At 37.8% G+C, this 20,531-nt stretch overlaps 1 protein-coding gene across 1 annotated transcript; it reads left to right on the top strand.

The window, feature by feature from the left end:
* The first annotated feature begins 9,422 nt into the window (after positions 1-9,422).
* Positions 9,423-18,726, top strand: LOC150093295 (acetylcholinesterase-like). The gene is made up of 4 exons (XM_090413796.1): positions 9,423-9,507; positions 15,136-16,678; positions 18,194-18,369; positions 18,507-18,726. The coding sequence occupies exons 2-4, from the start codon at positions 15,165-15,167 to the stop codon at positions 18,530-18,532; spliced, it is 1,716 nt and encodes a 571-aa protein (XP_090269922.1). The 5' UTR covers positions 9,423-9,507; positions 15,136-15,164; the 3' UTR covers positions 18,533-18,726.
* The last annotated feature ends 1,805 nt before the right edge of the window (positions 18,727-20,531 follow it).

Raw genomic sequence — 20,531 nt, 5'->3', positions numbered from 1 at the left:
TGACTGTTTTTAGCATCTGTGTCATAATTTAGCAGGTTTTCAATATAAGCCCTATAAGGATACGTGTCTGATGCCACATTCACTAGTTCATCTTGGAGAAAAAAGTCAATTTGACTGAACAGGGAATGGAAAAAATTGTTCACGACACCAACTGAAGAATCTTCAATAGGCTTACCATCATTGTCAGTGATGCGCACATGAACGCGTAGGTATGATTTTCCCAAATCCAAGTATTCTTCAGATATACCTGGTTTGCAACATTCCACGGGACCTCCACTGTCAGTACTGGATATTGGTTGGTAGGTGACATAAGAACTTCTTTCCACACACAAGTTGACACGAGGGTGGTAAAAAAGATCTAACTCTAACATCATATCCTCAGCCAAAGATGTCATCTCGCTTGCGCTTTTTAGTATTCGTTTTCTTCTTCTTGCTTCCTTGACCTCTCTGAAGTAATCGGCTCTGAGCCTTTTCAGCTATGGTTTTCCCAGCTTCTGATGCTCTGTTTATAAAGGCTCGCCGTACAAGTACCCCTTCCAATACATCTCCTATCATATACCGACCGGCTTTTAAGGCTTGACGACCGACAAATTGAGCTGCAGGTTTTAAAAGTGGACTTAGAAAGGAGAAGGTACTTCTGAAAATGCTATCTAATCCGTACCCACGCTGTATTGGGGCCCCGTAAACACTTGAGTCCCACCTGCCAGTAGTGTGTAATATCTGAGATAATCAGTCATCCTTCAATTGTCGGAAGTGTAATTTAATTATTGTCTTGCCGCCACGAAAGTGGAACAACTTGCCGCTGTCAGAACGAATTTCAATGCTAATTGACTGAAATGTTTATTTTCGTAACGGATAATAATCAGCGTGAGCAGAAACGAAGGAACACTTGGTGCTGCACTGAACAACTCGTAACAATGGTTCACATGCATTACCAACTATCTGTTCTTGGATTAAATCAGAATAAACAAAATATGCGACTACACCCCCCTTTATATCAACTGGATATTTCCCTGTGAATGTACCTTTCAGTTTAACACCAATCTGATTAAAACCCAGTAGCCCAACCCTGGGGCCTCGTTTGGAAACAACAGGTTGTAATCTTTTGGGACTGTCAGAGAAATGGTGTTGTTGGGGTTTTTTTCCCCAGTAATCACAGAACTCGCATCAAACACTGCTTGAAGAAGTTCAGAGGGTGAATTGTAACTGCCATGGGGAATCTTATACACTTTGTAAAATCCTTCTTTAGACTTTTCGAAAACTTTATTTCCTGTGATGTTGTTGTTCTCGATATTGTTGACACCTCCCCCAATTACACGTATCATATGAAACTCATCGTAGCCGGAATCGACGTTATTAAATTCTCCCGGGGAAGATGAATTTCGGCGAGAGCAACTTCCCATTTACCTTTAAGTCTGATCTCGTGTGGTAATTCCACTTGAAATTTCGTTTGCGTGTTTGTAGGAAACATTTTCATACTGGCATTACTGGGGAGGGTTAAGTAAAACATCTTCGCTACGAACCCAAGAATTATACGATGAGGGATAACCGAGCCACTTAACAAAATACTGAAGCTTTCCTTTCTGTTTGCGCTGCTTAAGTACTTGTTTGATTAGATACACGTCTTCCGGAAGTTCATTGGGCATATTAGCCTTTTGCACTTGAGCTTCATAGAATGTTCCCTCCACTATCTCTCTGTCCCGACTGTGAACTCTATATACTACAGGGTTTCCAATTATAACCTGAGCAATAGTGAACAATTCTCGTGTCCAGTTACCCCAAAACCCTTTTCTAAATTTGTGGGGATCATCACTTAAAACCACACAATCGTCTACGTGAAATTTTGATTTGCTAGCATCATCTTGGGTTCTGTACAAATATTTCCAAACACGATCCTCGTTTTGTAGGTTAACTTCCAAAGGAGCCATACCGATAGTGCGGTGTGGTGTGAGATTATAAGTATATGTAGAAGGATCGGAAAAACGTTCGCATAACTTTTACTTTTAGTATACGTCATCCATTTGTCGATCTTTGTTTTCAATGTTCTGATAAATCTTTCTGCAATGGGTGCTTTCATTTCGCTCCTGGTCATGTAGAAATGAATATTATGATTCTTAAATAATGCACAAACTTTCTTGTTGCAAAACTCTTTTCCTTGATCAGTGTTTATGTAACATGGCACTTCTTTAAAAATGGACTCGAAAGCATTAACAACAGCGTCTGCTGATTTCTTCTTCAGTGTTCGAACCCACGCAAATCGGGAAAAACAATCAATGCACACAAGAAGGAAACACACGCCCCCATTCTCTTTTGCATGGGATGACATATCTGCCAAATCACATTGAAAAGTGCGTAAAAGTGTCGGGACTTTGATTTGATTGCGTTTAAACTTTCTTCTAATGGGTTTATGTCTCACATAAGTAGGTTGTGTTGCTAACCAACTTTTCACGGTTTAATGTGGCAAATTTATATGTTTCTGTAAAGCTTTGATATTTTCAAAACTAACTACTGTATTAGGATTATAGTAATCTACTAACTTTTCCATCAGTATCAATGTTTTTTTTTTTTGCAGCTGAAAATCAAGAACCATCACGAAAACAACCGAGTGTATTTATACTAGTGCTATTTTTGTTAATGACCTGTGAAATTTATATCTTAGTATGGGAAGCCGTATCAATGTTAGCCAATCGCTCATGTCTCATCAAAGAAATGTTACGACAAGAAAAACACCACAGACAGTGGTGATGTCTGTAAATTCCTATTTTTGCATATTATATTGTAAATAATATCTGTGCAATAAAATGTGTAAACTTAAATGAACAAATGGTGTTGATGATGTGTTATGCATATTTAAGTAAGATCACTTTGGAAATCACAGTGCATTCACACACAGTTTATTTATTTAATGAACTTTAAGATCTTAAATTTAGACAAATCAAAATATTCGGATGAGTTATAAATAAAATATGAATTAGAATATGAATTATAGAATAAAATATAAATGAGCTATGGGGGGGAAAAAAAGGAAAAAAGTGTGTGTTTGAGTGACACCAGCATATAATTAAATTATTCAGAAAAGCTCGAAACGCTGCCGCCACTAGACTCTACTCTACTCTAAGAATTCCCACCCTTTAACAGGAAAGAAATACCCCAAATTACATTTGAAAATTAGTACTACCATCTATAGACAACCAACACAAAACTTGACAATGATGGATGTTTGTCGCCCTGGGAAAATTCCAAGATATCTTATCTCAAAAACATCGCCCACAATTCCATAGGCAAACCAAAACACCATGTGATATCACAGAGAGACATATATTCCCCAAAAATTTCCAAACACAAAAAACGTCACGATTCCTTATTGTTGTCTTTTCCTATCCTCGTTCTAGTTCTTATAGCAAGCTTACCACTAATCTTTACTTATTTTTCCTTTCTCTCTCACATATGCACATAAGTCTTTTGTCTCTTATCAAATTAATTTATTTCTTAGGATCTCTGCAGTCTTATTGGCCTCTCTATGTTCTAAACGTCAATTTATCACACAACAATCTGATGGAGTTCACCCTATAAGTATTAACACATTTATTTTTTTTGCTGCGCCAGCTAATACTTAGAATAGAAAGGATTCTTGCTCAGGGTGACCCCTTCAGAGAGACAATGATAATTTGATCAAGATTAATCTTATCCCTCCGCTTGGTTATTTCTTTCTCACAGTCGTGGCTCGCTTAATATATTTATACTCATGGGTTTATCCTGTTTAGTTCGTTAATGATTTTATGAGCGGTAGTTTTGAATTCATATAACATAAGCAGATCTGGCAAGTGAATGAAACAATTTAATGCGCTTTAAGGTGATACACAATAATACAATTCAAGCAGGTTAATACGGTAGCACTCAATTTAGTTCAAAGGCTCTAATTAATTTGTACTAATCACACATACTAAATTGCAAATAACACTAATACAATCATAAAGTATAAAATTCATAGGCCATCATCATGCCATTCTGATACACGTGACCATCAGTTAACACAATAGCACAATTTACACATTAAGTGTAACATAATCAGATATCTACTCGCCCTCGTGGGCAAACAAATCTTAACACTGTTTCGGACCTATGCCTAGTTGTAGGCTACTCTTACAGTCCCTTAAGTTCAGTCCAATATAAATGTTCTCAAAGGGAATTCACTCTCTTCTATAACTGGAATTAGTATTTCAAAAGTCTACATTACCATCTCTGTCCTTGAATTCTTAAGACTTGTTCCTGCCTTGTCTGGTCAACAAGGCCTTCAATATAGTCGCTTTAGAGGATATCATCCGTATCTGTGCGAGTAGAATCTCCGCGGGAAAACTGGGAGGTGGCACGGTCACGTCGCCTTGAATGGACAGTTTCAATTTTGTTCCTCCGTCGCACGGCAACGCACAGCGATCCTAGAGCACGGACATAGCTTGGCCCAATACGAACGCTACGACAGACGAACTAAATGCCTTCCGCGACTGGCCAGGAATCTTCACTGACGACGAGCTCGACCACTGTCCGAGAGATCAGGAACCAGGAATCCAGGAAAAAAGATTTGGAATCGTGCTTGCAAGGCCTTTTTGTTTAACTCTTTCCTCTCGGCAAGAGAGGAAAAGTTAAACAAAAAGGCCTTGTTCTGATCTTCAGGATTCGTGCCAACTCGGTCACGTGTGCTAACGTTGGTTACCTTAGCTCCCTCTATTTTTTTTCGCACGTGTGTCTGCCTTCCTTTCTTGGAAGACGCTTAGGTTTCCTTTTCCAATACTTCTCTCCCTCCTCTCTCTCTCATAATGCAGGATGGCAAAAGTGACCCTTGAACCTTGACTCATAGGCCTTGCTAATTTAGTACTAGAGACTGGCTTTTTCAAATGGATTTGCCAGCTTACATGGATCTCTATATCTGGTTCACACTTCATACAGATTATATATAAAATATAAAAGCTTTCTATACAAATTCATGAAATTCTTAAATTTTAAGTGTTTTCTACTTGTAAACAGCTTACACTTATCCTATTGTCAACATTCCATATTCTCTGCCTTAGTTGTATTTAAGGTTGTGACCTGAATAATTTACATTAAACATTTCTTAGCCTATTCAGGACACAACATTATCTCTAAACATCACACACAATGCTTTAAGTGAACCAAACACATCACGTGAAGTCCCTGACAGATGACGGGCCCCCAGCGAAATTCCAAACATTTCCAAACTTTATCTTATCACTATCTATCACCCATAATGCCATAAACAAACCATTTACTTATCTACAAATCATAACAATACGCATCCAAGACAGACGTTGCTTCCCCATTCACCTCTATTTTGTTCATAGTGTCCCACCAATCACGACACGAATGCTTATCCACTAATATCTTCCTTTTCCATTCAAAACAATAACGTCACTTATTTACAACTAACAAATTGCGTCACTTACCTACATCTCATAACAATACACGCCTACGTCACGATTCCTTATCTTATCTTGATCTTGTGAGAAGTGCACCACCAATCACGACACGAATCCTTATCTCTAATCATCACCCATAATTCCATAGGCAAACAAAACAAACAACGTGATGTAACACACACAGATGCTCCTTCTACATACTTATAATCTCACACCACACCGCATTATCGGTATGGCTCCTTCGGAAGTTAACCTACAAAATGAGGATCGTGTTTGGAAATATTTGTACAGAACCCAAGATGAGGCTAGCAAATCAAAATTTCACATAGGCGATTGTGTGGTTTTAAGTGATGATCCCCACAAATTTAGAAAAGGGTTTTGGGGTAACTGGACACGAGAATTGTTCACTATTGCAGGGGTTATAATTGGAAACCCTGTTTTATATAGAATTCACAGTCGGGACAGAGAGATAGTGGAGGGAACATTCTATGAAGCTCAACTGCAAAAGGCTAATATACCAAATGAACTCCCAGAAGACGTGTATCTAATCGAACAAGTACTTAAACACCGCAAGCAGAAAGGAAAGCTTCAGTATTTTGATAAGTGGCTCGGTTATCCCTCATCGTATAATTCTTGGGTTCGTAGCAAAGATGTTTCACTTCTTTCATTCCATAATTTATAATGTTTTAACTGTTTTGAAAGGGGGTTATGAATCGAAGTCATGACTCCTGCTTGTGCTCTTTGGTCTCTGTCAACTCCACTGTATATCACATTAAAAGTTTCGGTTCTCAAGGTTCCTTTTAATATCTTTTTTGTTTCAGTGATTACTGCTATTTGAAAATTCCTTTCATTTAATATTTGATCTAATTCTATTTCTTTGTACGCTATTCCTCTTACGTTCCAGTTTGCTATGTGCATTATATTTTGTCGTTTCCATTTTTGTTTTACCTTTTCCACAGATTCATTCCGATCACTTTCCTCTGTCGGCTAAACAGTAGAATAATATTCTCCATGTCAGGTGACTAGTCTGGCGATGGATAGTCCAGTTGTAATGCTGCTACTTTAAAGCTTCTGAACTAGCCTTTTTCCAAATTTAAATCCATAGGAGGAAGACGGGATATTGAAGGGGAAAGAGTAGATTATAGTAGACGTGTATAGAGGGGACCTAGATATAAGGCCAGAAATGGAAAGATCTCATGGCCTTCGAAGACTCTAATAGCATAAGGATAAAAAAATACAAAGAAATGGCTCATAAGGCCTTATAGGAAAGATTAAAGTGAATGGATCTTCCTCAAAAGTAGAGGAAGAAAAGGGCAGATCCAGTTAGGGGACCATGGGGGTGTCACTTCCCTTACAGTCAAGATGATTGCCCTTTATGGCCGTGTTGGTCCACGAGTCCTTATTTCGGACCACCTCACCATATATCAATGGCATCGTCTGCCCATTTAGGTTGGGTGTGCTGTCGTGTGGCTTATGCAACCCACGTTACAAACTTCATGTCACTTTGACAGTATGATGACATTTCTATCGATGTATGAAAGTTTTGTGAGTGCGTAGCCCATCAGTGCTCATCTTAATCGAAGCGGAAGCCGCAAACATACGTTAAAAGCTACTAGACGACAGAGAATAAGGGAACGACAGACACCCAGATGTAAACGAGAAGTGTCAATATAATTTTAAATATGGAAAACATAAAAGTCAATTGAACAATAGCTAAAGTTAAAAGTCTTTAAATGTCTAAAAGATGATCATACTCACAGAGCACATTTCCGTATAATTTCCCCGATTAGTGAATCTTCAGAGTCATTATGACTTCTCATAGGAAGCTCTTGCTTAGCCAAATAGCACACAACATCAATTCATCTTTTTAAAATGTCTCCATTTTTCTTTACCTGTCCATTATAATGAGGAAGTTTCAGTTTTTCTTTGTCAAGGAGAGTGTCAATTCTTTGTTTTCTAAACATCTTGAGATTTAAAAATGATTGATGAACATGTGACTGGGAGCGCTCATGTTTTTGCACTGCTGCAGTTAAATGGTCAAGGTCAGATTATTCATGCTTATTCCAAATGCGTTTCTCTCTGGCGAATAATAAGCAAGGTCAACAAAAAAGTCTTGACTGCACTTCGCCTCCAGTTAACCATTCTATAGTACGCCCACACTTTGTAGAGCTTCGCTTGGATTTCTGCGAAGAATAGTCGATTACTAATTGGTCGCCAACATGCGAAATCACGTGCTTTCCGACCTCTAATAATAAACAAACTCATCCCACGAAACGCGTTGATTACCCTATTATCGGAATGGATTCTCCTTTTTGTGACATGCGCACAAGTGTCGAAGGATCTCGAATCTGTGGGCGTACTAACTGTACTGTAATGTGAAATAGAGACGTGTTTCATATACTCAATTTTTGCATCTTTGTGCGTGCTCTATACATTTTGGAAGGGCAGAACGAGGCTTACCTCCTTCGACGACAGTCATACAATCTACAAAAGTTCTGGCAGAAAAGGGGACATTTAGTAGATCGTCAACACTGTTTCCCAATGTAAATATGGACAAACAAGTGATAAATTTAGGGAAATTTATATATGAAAAACCACGTCAGTTCACACTTCACGCACGCAAAACAGATGAAACTCAGAAAAAAAAAAAAAAACTTATTATAAATGACAGTCCGCGCGGTTAGCCTAGTGGCTATGCGCTTCGCAACCATATGCCTGGGGAAGGAGTGTCCTAGGTTCGATTCCCGTCGGCGACGTGAGCAGCTGAAGGATCTTCCTCAGCCATAGCCAAGTTAGCCAGTCTTGGGCGTGGACAACAGGGTTTTTTCCCCAGTTTATTCTGGGGTTTTTCATCCCGCAAAGCAGGAAAACTGGCCTTGAGAACTCAACACTACAGGCCATAGGATACACCGGGGCATAAGGCTGACCACCTTATCCTGTAAAAACGGAGTGAGGTCCGATGATCAATGGACCCTTGACACCGCAAGGTAAAGAGGGTATAATGAAGATAAATGAATGATTATAAATGACAATGATCAATAGGATTGGTTGACACAATAACCAATCACAGCCACTAAGTGCCATTGTCTCTGAGCTCACCCAGCCTCGCCTTCTGAGCTGTTTATAAATAGAGGTTTAAACTATTTTAAAAAATACTAGAACGCTAAGAATTTGACTTGCTGCGCCCTCTCTGCATATTTTCAAAGGACTCAAAGGTGTATGTATTTTGAAAGCACACCCGGACTATTAACGCGAATGTGAGCAATGTTTACGAGTCAAAAAGTGCCCTCTTCATGAGGGCAACGAAGCATTAGCATATTGTGTTTAATTTAAAAACAGTTAGGAGAATCTTTAATGGGAATAAATGCAAAAATATAATATCGTTAATAGTGATAATTCGTGAATGAGCACCGCACACTTATCCCACCTGAAATATTCGCTCCTTATAAAATCCGCAACCCAGGAGGAGACGCGCACGCTCTCTAAAGGTTTTACAGGATCCCCCGAAAGTCAGTTGTAATTTGAAAATAAAAATTTTCAAATTACTGTGGTAAATGAAATTGTTAAGTGAAATACTTTTTTTAAAAAAATTCGATTTATGCGGATGAAGTGTTTGGAGTTTATCCTTGTTTCCCTTTAGGGCAAATCACTGAACTGTTTTGAAATGCAAACTCAGTAAAGGAATTTAAAAAACAAAAAAAGTTGTTTCGAAACGAAACGGGTGCAATAGGCGCTTGTCACTGAGCCCTTGTCGTTGTTCTGAGTAGGATGGCTATTCTTCGTTGGAAACATACTTACTGTCACGTGATATGTGAGGTCACATGAGGAATAGTAGCCAATAGCAGCTAAATGAAAGTTCTTCCTGCTGCTAATGGAGCTGTTGCAGGAATGTATGTCACTTTTACTGGAAAACGTGAAATGCGGTACAAAATTCCAAGAACCAAGTCACTTTCCTCACTTCTGGTAGTAATATAAGTTCCATCAAAATATCACGGGATGAAAATATTTGCACTTGTTCAGGAATTATCGCAGAAAGTAAGTTACCTGTTGGAAGCCTAACGAAGATTTACTGCTAGTAAGTAGAAAAGTTTGTTTAGAATGCTTTTACACATGCAGTTGGTTTTGTTCAATACTTTGACCTGAAGTTATACAAAAAAAAAACGTCACAAGATGCAAATCCGTGTTTCATTTGCTATAAAATAATAATTTTATTATTATTACTTTCAGTAAGTTAGAAAATTTAATGATCTTTTTAGTTATCTTACATTAGCTACTTAGCAAGGCCTTTTCGAATTTTCAGATATTATTTGATTAATTTTCTACTGAAGATGCCTTTCATACTCAGGCGCAAATTATACTACAAAATGATAATTTACGTGAGTTTATTCCGATATTATACTTTGTTTAAATATGAATATTCACGGATGAATGTTTCGATATGTATTTCCTTATTGAAACACAAGTTGCATTTCTGCGAGAAGGGGTCAAAACCGCCGCCAAAGTGTATGAGGACACTGGGCCGTACCTGTAGTACGGTCCTTGAACAACCCTTTCGTTTGCGGTTGGCAGTGGACCTTCTAACAGGACTTAGCCTCCTCATACGAGCTGAGGACCACACAACAGTGCTTAGAGGCGAACGTGAGCGACCACCTATCACCATCTGATTGGTCGTCTGGAAGCCCTGAAGTGAATTAATCAGACTTCAAATTGCGGTCGGAGCTTGAAAGAGTAGCCTAAAACGACACTCCGGCATCGCCAAGCTAAAGGTGCGTTTGGAGCGAGCAGTGCAGTCAGATGTTGTTTCGACGGGATGTTGTGTATGCACCATGCATATATGGCCTAACAGGTTTCAGGAACGCGTGCGTGAAGGTAAAAGGGAGATATTTCTAACATTGAATGCTGTTCTATGCACGTTATACACGTGGTTTGGATGTGTCAATGATTTATTGATAGATTAAAAGGTTTATGTGCTGAAATTCAAGTTGCAACAGTATTTATGGCTAAACTAGCCATTTTCAAGTGTTAATCTATTGCTTGAAGAGCTCAGTCTGTAGGGACAATGTGATTTTTTTGAGATTGGAATCCTATTTCGGAAGCAAAGCCCTTTTATTTATAAAGGTTTCCTAACCGGAGGGGGGGGTATAACTGATTTTTTTCTCCCTGGAAAGTTTGATTTCACATCGAGCGAACTGGCAAGAAGAAATATGCCAAAATATATTTCTATTTAAAGCATGAGACTAAATATCGTTCCTATTATGATGAATGCGTGGAATCCGTTGTTATATTTGATAGGTCGTGAGATCTACGCACCGCAGCTGAATGACGGCATCGTTCGTATTCACACATTCACGCGGGCAGGACACAGATTGTATTTGGTACTAGTCCTTGAACGGGAGGGAAGTAAATGAAAATTGACCTTTAGGTTTGCCTTCTGTTTGGCACGCGGCGAATCGTCACGTGTACTTTTATGCAACAACGAAGGTCATGTTGGCAAGATAAACACGTTTTGCTTTCTGCTTGTGAAATTAAGAGAGATTTAATCGTTGTGTAAAGGTGTGGGTATTCTCTAAGACGGTCCCCTGGAGGAAGCTCGTTTGACTTGTTTCCAGGTGAAGCAAGCTACTCTTATATCTCGTGTGTAATTATCTTTGTTTATTTTATTGTCGACAGTGCCATTCTTAATTTTTCTGTATACTCGGGATTGTAAGCATTCGAGACAGTGCATTGGCAAAAGATCCAGCAAGGGTAATCAAATAAAACAAGCTTACTGCTAACTTGTAAGAGGTTACAAGCAGGGCCGTCGCCAGATTAGATAGCGCCCTGAGGCAAAGAATTAAATATCGCTACTGATGGATTAGAAGACAAAAAAATAAGAAAATCTCCAAATGCTATTTTGTTTTTATTACAAAAGAAACATTAATGCAAAATGATTACATAATAATATTCATTAAATGTTTGCTCTACGGGGATATCTCACAATAAAACTGTTTCTAAGTTCTTCTAAATTTAAATTATAAGCTATGTCCCCCTCTATCGAAATAATTTCTAGACTAACCACCCTTTCTTGAGTCACTGCTGTTCGCAAATAATTTTTAATCAGTTTATGCCTGGAAAAACTTCTTTCCGCACTTTTCTTGTTAGAATTGTTAGCGACGCCGTCTACCACAATATGGCTGAACGAGCACGCTGATTAAGCCATGCCGTGAGGCAGGCTGCCTCTATGCTACACCCTGTCAACGGTGCTGGTTACAAGTAATACATTCATGACAAGGAAATTACTTCTCTTGACCGACTGAATCAGCGTAACACACATTTATCTGCGAAACACATATTTTTCCCGTAACTTTAGGATGTTGTTCAACAATTTACAATAAAGGAAAAGGTTTTCTCCTTATTTCTAATCTTATTTAGTTCTTTCAATTCTTTGTATATAATCATAGCCATATCACTTTTGCATATCTACAACTCTAAAGTCAAATTCACGCTACCTCCTAGTTGTAAGCACAAATATCACTTATACTAATCTTATCAGTCTACAATTAAAAGAAAAAAAAACATTAACAAAGCGTGTCCACGTTACATTCACATGAACAAAATCTCATTCTGGATTTCCTGCCCATGTTCCTTTGCTCTTAACTAGGCTTGCAGACGATTCCAACTTCCTACGCCTGTTTTTACCCTCGCTGGACGGTCACTTGGTTATTATCGGGGAGAACTCACATCCAAGGGGAGGGAAGGCTTGTCCTGGTAACATCTGATGATATCGGGGAGATATCCTGTTGACAGAACCGCTACGATCTTCCATCGGGTCGCTAGGAAATAACTGCCGATCTCTGTACGTCCTCGGGTAGTCGCCTTCTCCTCTTCCTTTCTTGCATCGAAGCAGTACCCCCCCCCCCCCACACACACACAGGTACGGCCCCAGTCGGCACTGGATACTCTGAAAAGGAAAAAGAGGGTTTCGGTTCCCTCTCAGTACCCTTAAATATTTGGAGCTTCCTCGATTGTCCCTTGGTATGATGACGTCACTTCGCCTCTCTCCTTATATGTAATGTGTGTGTGTGTGTGTGTGTGTGTGTGTGTGTGTGTGTGTGTGTGTGTGTGTGTGTGTGTGTGTGTGTGTGTGTGTGTGTGTGTGTGTGTGTGTGTGTGTGTGTGTGTGTGTGTGTGTATATACAGGGTGTTCGGGATAAATTTGACAGTTTCGTAAGGAAAAAGAAAATCTTCTTTGTATCTATTAAATTTAATGAATTGACAAAAAAACATTACAGGCAGAGTTAATTACAATACTATCAACAAGATTTACTCAAAATAACCACCATTAGCATCGATCACAGCTTCAATTCTGCTTCGGAACCTCGAACAAGCTGATGCTACAGTCTCCCTGGGAAGGGCCGCAAAAACTGTTTTAATTTTATCCATTAACTGGGCTTTTGTATTACTGGAAGTGCGATTGGTGTCTTTTTCAACTGCGCCCCATACAAAATAATCCATGGGGTTAAGGTCTGGGGAGTTTGGAGGCCAAACATTTGGACTGGTGAAGTCGTAGAAATTTTCAGACAACCATTTTTGACTTTTCCCAGAGGTGTGGCAAGGGGCCGAATCCTGCTGCCATACATACGGCCTACCATTGGCTACCCTTGTTATCCAGGGCTTGACTACAGTTAGCAACTCCACGAACAAAGCCCGAATTCCAATGCCAGGGTTCTTCAACACCTGTTCCTGCAGATTTGCGAGGAATTCTGCTGTACGAACGCAATCAGATCGTCTGCTAGGGATCTTTCTTCTTGCTACATCCTCGTAGTCACCATTGCAAGTCTCTAGTTCATGCCTGATTGTTTTTACTGTATTCAGGGAGCATTGGGCAGCAGTCGTAATATCCTTATTTTGATGGCGGGCACGAATCATCATGATACAAGTTATTCGCTTCCATGATTCAGGTGGGTTCCAGCTATCCATCCTTTCTGACATCTTGTATATGAATGAAGAATGGTCCAAACTTTTAAATGAAGAGAAGTGTGTGTTAATACATGTAACTTACGGAAAAATATAATTAATTATAAATATGTCAAATTTATCCCGAACACCCTGTATATATGTATACACACAAACACACACACACATATATATATATATATATATATATATATATATATATATATATATATATATATATATATATATATATATATATATATATATATATATATATATATATATATATATATATATATATATATATATATATATATATATATATATGTGTGTGTGTGTGTGTGTGTGTGTTTGACACCCGTAAAACCGAGCAAGATAACTTTAATAATTTAACATATCGTGAGAGATTTTACACTTGCACCAGATGCGCAACACATGACAAACATATCCAACTGTGAATGTGCTAATAAAGTATGTTATTCTTATTAATATACTTTTATTTCTTTATGGCTGTTTTTATTTCTATTTCTGACATTGACAAAGCAGTTCCAATTCCCGGAATTCTAAAGCTAACTCTCGTGCATTATGTATACACCCAAACACGAATAAAGGAGTGAAATGAGTCATTGAATTGGCACTAATATATGTACTACACTTGCTTCCGGCCAAGTAGTTTGGTTTGTCTAACTACATACTGCCATTTCATTACAGAACGAATATTTTCATGAATAGCAGGATAAAATAAGAAACTTTCTTAAAATGTCAATGTCTGATTTTTTTTTATATAAAAAAAATATAATCGACCAAAATTATATATATATGATAAAGAAATACGAATTAATTCATTTCTCAGAATTATTGCATAATCACGTGAAACAAATATCCTCATTCTATTACGCCATTCTGTTTAGCACGATTCAATAACATCTCAACTCGTCACCCCCAACCTACACATCGTGGCCCAGAACACCAAGGTGACATTAATATTTTGGAAGGTCTTCAGTTAACAAAGGATTTTCATTGCCACGGTTCTTGTTGAAGGCATAAAGTGGCTTGAAAAGGAACCACATTTTGTCTCAAGAGTATGATTTCCCAGATGATCTAGTCTAGAGATATTAAATATATCATCGTTTTTAGTCCTTTGTGGGGAGGTACTGCCATTAAAAAGTGATAGTGGTTTATTTTGCAGTAAATGAATTCTGCTAAGCGCAAATCATCATTTTTATAAACCAACTTCAGATTTATTGTAAATCTTGTCTGCAAATCGATCGCCAGTTTCACATGTATGCAGCAAAGTACGCATGCATTTATTAATTCGTTTACTGTCTGTCTGTTGTACGAATATGACATTTCCGTTGGGCTGGACAAATTTCCATGGTATTTTGAATTTTTACTAGAATGTATTGGGTCATCTCAATTTTCGTTTAATTCGGACTAGTGCCCATTCACAGAATAGCTGGTCCAAGACTAACGATGATTTTATTGGTATCCGGGGAGGAGAGTGCGGCAGACATTAAGTGTTTTGTAATTGAATTTAAAGTAAATATACTGTTTCCCGGACATTCTTTTTTGATTATTATAAAAATAGTATTGATAAAAAATTAACATTTCTGACGTTATCAATATATAAAGTTTTCTCAAAACTTTCAAAATTATAAATATATATATATATATATATATATATATATATATATATATATATATATATATATATATATATATATATATATATATATATATATATATATATATCTGCTTATTTTTTCAGATAAATTCTTCGTTATCCAAGACAAAGATATGAAGGAGGACAAAAGTGTTCTCAGCCTATGTGTCACCAAGATGCTTCTGGTGACAGGTTTCATGTGTATCTTGAACCAATCACTAGATGCAAAGATGATCAGAGAGGCACCCCTATATGAAGAAGACCCTATTGTACAGACTACTAAGGGACCAGTTCGAGGTAGAATTACGGAAGCATTCGATGGGAAATTCGTGAACGCCTTCTTTGGAATACCCTATGGCAGGGAGACCACAGGAGTTAACCGTTTTCGCTCTTCTCAATCGCCAGATCCATGGAGCGAAGTGCTGAATGCCACAGAAAAACCACCAGCATGCTTCCAGCAGAGAAATGTTTCAAAAACGGAAAACTGTCTAACCCTAAATGTGTGGACACCCCGTCCTTGTCCAACAGGAGCAGTACTGCCAGTCATGATATGGTTTCATGGCGGAGCTTTCCGAGCTGGATCTTCAAGCTACAATGCTTATGACGCTCAGGGTTTGGTATCAGAAGGTGATGTGATTGTAGTGACAGTGAATTATCGTTTGGCGTCCTTAGGATTTCTTTATCTTGGAATTGAAGGAGCCCCTGGAAATGCAGCTTTGTTTGATCAACTGTTAGCAATTCAGTGGGTGAAAGATAACATCCAGTACTTCGGAGGGAACCCAGATAGAATCACTTTATTTGGAGAGAGTGCTGGTTCAGCGTGCGTGGGTTACCATATGATGTCTCCTCTCAGTAGAAACCTCTTCCAGCGGGCCATACTGCAAAGTGGTACACCAAATAACCCACCGAGTTTTCTCGATGAAGAAAGAGCAATCAACAAATCCCTCACGCTGGCCGAAGCTGTCGGTTGTCTTCATGATCGTACTGACAGAGAAGCTGTTCTGGAGTGTCTCCAGAGGTCAGATGCACAAGAACTGATGGACAGACAAGAAGTCGTAGAAGGAATAATGGACGTTGGATTCGTTCCAGTAGTTGATGGAACTCTAGTTGTGGAAAGTCCACAAGATTCGCTTCGGAAGGGGAACTTTAAGCGAACAAGTGTCATGCTGGGTAATGTCATTCAGGAGGGAATTTTGTTTGCATATATTTATTTTCCTGATATTTTACAACTGGTTGATGATTTGAATATCACCAGCGAACAGTTTCTGTATATGGTGAGGCAGTTAGATCCCTACAAAGATGAAGTCTCCACTCTCTCCATCGATTTCATGTACAGCAAGTTGCCAGGCATGACATACCTTAACGAGAATGTCGATGGCATCGATCAGTTAATGGGAGATTATTACTTCGTATGTGATAATAATGAGATGGCTGATGTCTTTTCGCAAGCTGGGAACAACGTCTATAAATACGTGTTTGCTCACAGGTCCGCAATCAGTCCATGGCCTCGTTGGGTGACAGCTGCACATGGATATGAAATTCGTTTTACTTTTGGAGGAGCTCTGAACAGGAGTACGGGTTTTCAGGACGATGATGTTCAATTAAGTAAACGCATGATTAAGTTATGGACGAATTTTGCCAAAACTGGGTAAGTACTCTACACCTTTAAAAAAAAAAATTGAAATAAAGTCCAAATATCGTTTTTGACATTCTGTTGTAAGAAAGACTCGTTAAGAATTGAATTCCCCCCCACCCCCATACCCATGTATATACTGTATACCAACAGCTTATCAAATTAAGAATTTACTATTTTTTTAGCATTAAAACTTGTAATTTATTACCAGTAGCCTTTTTTTGAAACATAAATAAATTTCAGTTTGAATTATATCGATTTTTTTAAAATGGATCGATACCGAAATTTCTATTACTACCGATATATTATTATAATTATTATATTTGGACATTTATAAGTGTTTATTAATAAACTGATAACAAATTTATTTCTTATCAGTTTTGCAAATTCGCATATTACCCTTTTTCCATGTTAAAAAAAAAAAAAAAAAAAAAAACTTTTGCTATATTCCTCTTCGTTGCTATGGTAACCAACCATCCGAGTAATCAAAATCGTGAAATATTTTATTTTCTTTTGCTACGTTATAAACAACTGTGTATCAAAAACAGAATTTTCAATTAAGCCATTTTAATCCATTTACTTGTTTCGAAATAAAAATAATTGAAGTCAGCAGTGTTCTTGAGAGACAGAAGAAGAAACTTTCCATTTTGCGTTTTAAGAAGACCTACTCAATATCTGCTTTTAATTTGCTCGCTTGTTGGCAGTCTCAATTCTTTCATTCAAAGAATTCACCTTGTTAAGATTCTTTTTCAGAATCCTCTTGTAATATATTCCCAATAGTCAATTTATTTACAAAAAAGTTACTAAAACAAAATTCTCATGTCTGCGTTGCCAAACTTCTATTCTCTCTATTCTTGTTTTCGTTCTTTACCCGGATACCGAAAGCTCGTCAATTTTCAATTTCTCAGAAACCATCTTGGTGCGCATGCGCCCTTGTTCTGCTAATCGGCAAGCGAGAAGCCAATAATAGCAAATCATCTACTCAACTCGACCCCCCCCATGATTTAATCTTGGGGGGGGGGTCGAGTTGAGTAGATGATTTGAGAATACACACTACGCACTGCATTCGACCTACGACCCAGCATCTGCAATGATCGCCAAAATACATGATATCCATGATCTCTTCTGTCCCGGCTTGGGTAAACGATGTAGCTTATGGGACCGCTAATTCATAAGCAGTGTAGAAATAGCAGACACGACACAACAGAAATAAATTAAAAAATGAATTTTAATTAGGAAGATATTTTTGGAAAATTTTCTAGTGATTTTTCCTTTTTCTTTTGGGAGGCACGACCCCTTGCACCCCTGGATGCGCCACTGATAAAGAACAATTGAAATGATTAAAACTATAAGAAACAATATATATTGCATACAGTGTATTATTTTTGACTTAAATTTATCATCGTACACATCGCAAATGCCGATCATACGTGATTACGTTACGAAATCGAAACTAATAAAATTCTAATATCCAAGAGCAAACTGCAAAAATATTCCTAATAAGAAATCATATCTTATTTGTCTTTACAGAGATCCAAACCTTCCTTCAGAACAAGGACAAGACGTCACGCCGAATTGGCCGGTTTATTCCGAAGACCGCAAGGAATACCTGACACTCAACAACAACTTCGAAGTGGGAATTGGTCCGCGCATCAAACCTTGCAGTTTCTGGCGCGACTATCTTCCTACGCTGATGAATATAACACGTAAGTTTCCTTGCTGTTAAATGTCTTTCGAGAAGATAACAGACAACACAATATGTAAGATTTGGATTGCAGTATTACTAACAAACTAAATTAATACTAACTCCGATTTTTATTTATGTCTATTTTATTTTATTCAGGAGGCAGTGGAGTAACCGAAGTTTGAGCAAGTTTCACGTCAACTTTGAATGATGGTAGAATGTTGTGATGTGGCGCCATCTAGGTTTTGGTATAAAATAAGAGTTGGAATATTTTTATGTCTTTAATATTTCGTGATTAGTCTCTGTAACTGAAGTAAAAAAAGAAGGAAATTGTAACTAGCTTTATTTATTTTTTTTTATGCTGTTCACAATAAAGGCATCTCAACAATCGTTTTTATTTAAACTTTATTTTCATATAACAAAAATAACCGATTGCAATTGTAATTAACGAAGAAATAACCTCGAACTCGTATTCAAATGACAACCACAGTTTCAAATAGGGATTTGAAATAGATCTTCAAACAATTCTCGCAACGTAATAGGGCATTTTTCGTGAGAAAGAAAATAAGAATGAAGTTCATCAAACATTCTTAAGATTCTGTTAATTGATGGACTCAAGGTCAAAAATCTTGTATTGACATGCTGTAACAATTTAGAATAATTGTTTCCTGCAAAGTCACAAGTTTTTCATTTCTTCAGTATATTGAGGTACAGTATTTGTATGCTTTCACTGCAAAAGATTCAATCTCGATTGGTAAACAGTCGACAGAAGCAGAACAGACGCCTCGTCTAAGACGCACAAGTGTTAAAAACATGTTTTTTTTTTTTTCTCTGAAAAAAATTGCTGCACATTCGATATTTAGTATCGAACAATGCGACTCCATGGTTATATAAATTACTGGTATCCATGATATTGATATACGATTAGAGGTTATTAAGAATAGTTTATGATTGGCCAATATTAATGTATATTTACAGTTTTTATTAAAAATGGGACGAAATTGACATTTTATGAAAACGACGGGAAGGCCGGGAAATATGAAAAAAATGGTACTGTCCTTCAAAACGGTACGTATGGTCAGTCTGTATAGACGAGCCTTTTGGTTTCAAACACATAGGTTCGTTTCCTGTCTATGATGTCAGGTGGTTTCAATCAAATGGAGACGTCGTCGTTCTCATACGGACAAGAGGGTTTTTTCCCTGGAAAACTCGAGTTTTTCGTCTCCCAGACCAGGCAAACCGGCTGCGTGAAAATCACATCTACATATACAAGGCATGTTCAAAAAAAGACCGACTTTTTACTATAAAGACTTTTTTACTATAAAGACGTCCAATGCTCACAGCAAAACTGAGCAAATGACAGTTTGTTGTGAAAACTTGCAGCTAGGTGCGCTCTCTGTGCCGGTTGGAGCGTGTTTTTTTTTTTTTTTTTTTTTTTTTTAATCGGTATTTTTTGAACACGCCTCGTATATATAATGTGAAGTACCCTGAAAAAAACTGGAACACACCAATTGCTGCTAAGAGCTTGAACGATTTTTTTATGAAGAGTTGATGGATTAAAGATAATCTGGAAGGACAAAGCAGTAATTTCTGGAATAAATATTTAAGAAACCAGGATGGTACAGCTACAGCCAAAAGGCGCAAAATCATTCTTTCTCTTGTCGTTAAAGACAACTGGAAACTGGAAATCCTTAAATTATAAATTATACGCACAGTCGAATAAGCCAATGCTATAGGTGGCGCGCTGCACTAAGATTGCGTCACCACCACCAGACAAACTTGGCAGAAGAACGATTAGGAACAAGCCAAATAATTTTGTAAATCCTTTCTCTTAGCAGCACAAAATTGAAGTTTTTGTTTTCTGTTTTGTAGCGTGTATATTTAAAAATGTTTATATAGCAGATGGCACAAGGACAGTTAGATGGAAATTATCATATAATATGGAAGAGAATCCCACTGGGAAATTGGTAGACCACAACTGTTTACTGTCAGTAAAGATGGGACATTTTCAATCATTAGCGCATTTCTTGTCGGTGTGACAATATTGTTCATGCTGAATCCCTGCTTGCACTCTGCATTTCTCACTGGTATTATTTCAACACACTCAGAAGTATCTTCATGGCGTCTAACACATGCTTACCTCCACTGTGCTTAAGATCCCTATAAGATTGAATGACCTCAGGA

The sequence above is a fragment of the Typopeltis vanoorti genome, chromosome 24 (genome assembly GCF_054136105.1).
Source record: "Typopeltis vanoorti isolate ZY-2024b chromosome 24, IOZ_Tvanoo_1.0, whole genome shotgun sequence".
NCBI classification, from domain to species: domain Eukaryota; kingdom Metazoa; phylum Arthropoda; class Arachnida; order Uropygi; family Thelyphonidae; genus Typopeltis; species Typopeltis vanoorti.
Note: the sequence above shows the minus strand (reverse complement) of the source record. Positions and strands in the feature narration are given on the sequence as shown.

Coding starts and splice junctions, on each gene's coding strand:
- LOC150093295 (XM_090413796.1), top strand. CDS start 15,165: ATGAAGGAGGACAAAAGTGTTCTCAGCCTATGTGTCACCAAGATGCTT. Junction 16,679..18,193: donor ACGAATTTTGCCAAAACTGG/GTAAGTACTCTA, acceptor TTGTCTTTACAG/AGATCCAAACCTTCCTTCAG. Junction 18,370..18,506: donor TACGCTGATGAATATAACAC/GTAAGTTTCCTT, acceptor TATTTTATTCAG/GAGGCAGTGGAGTAACCGAA.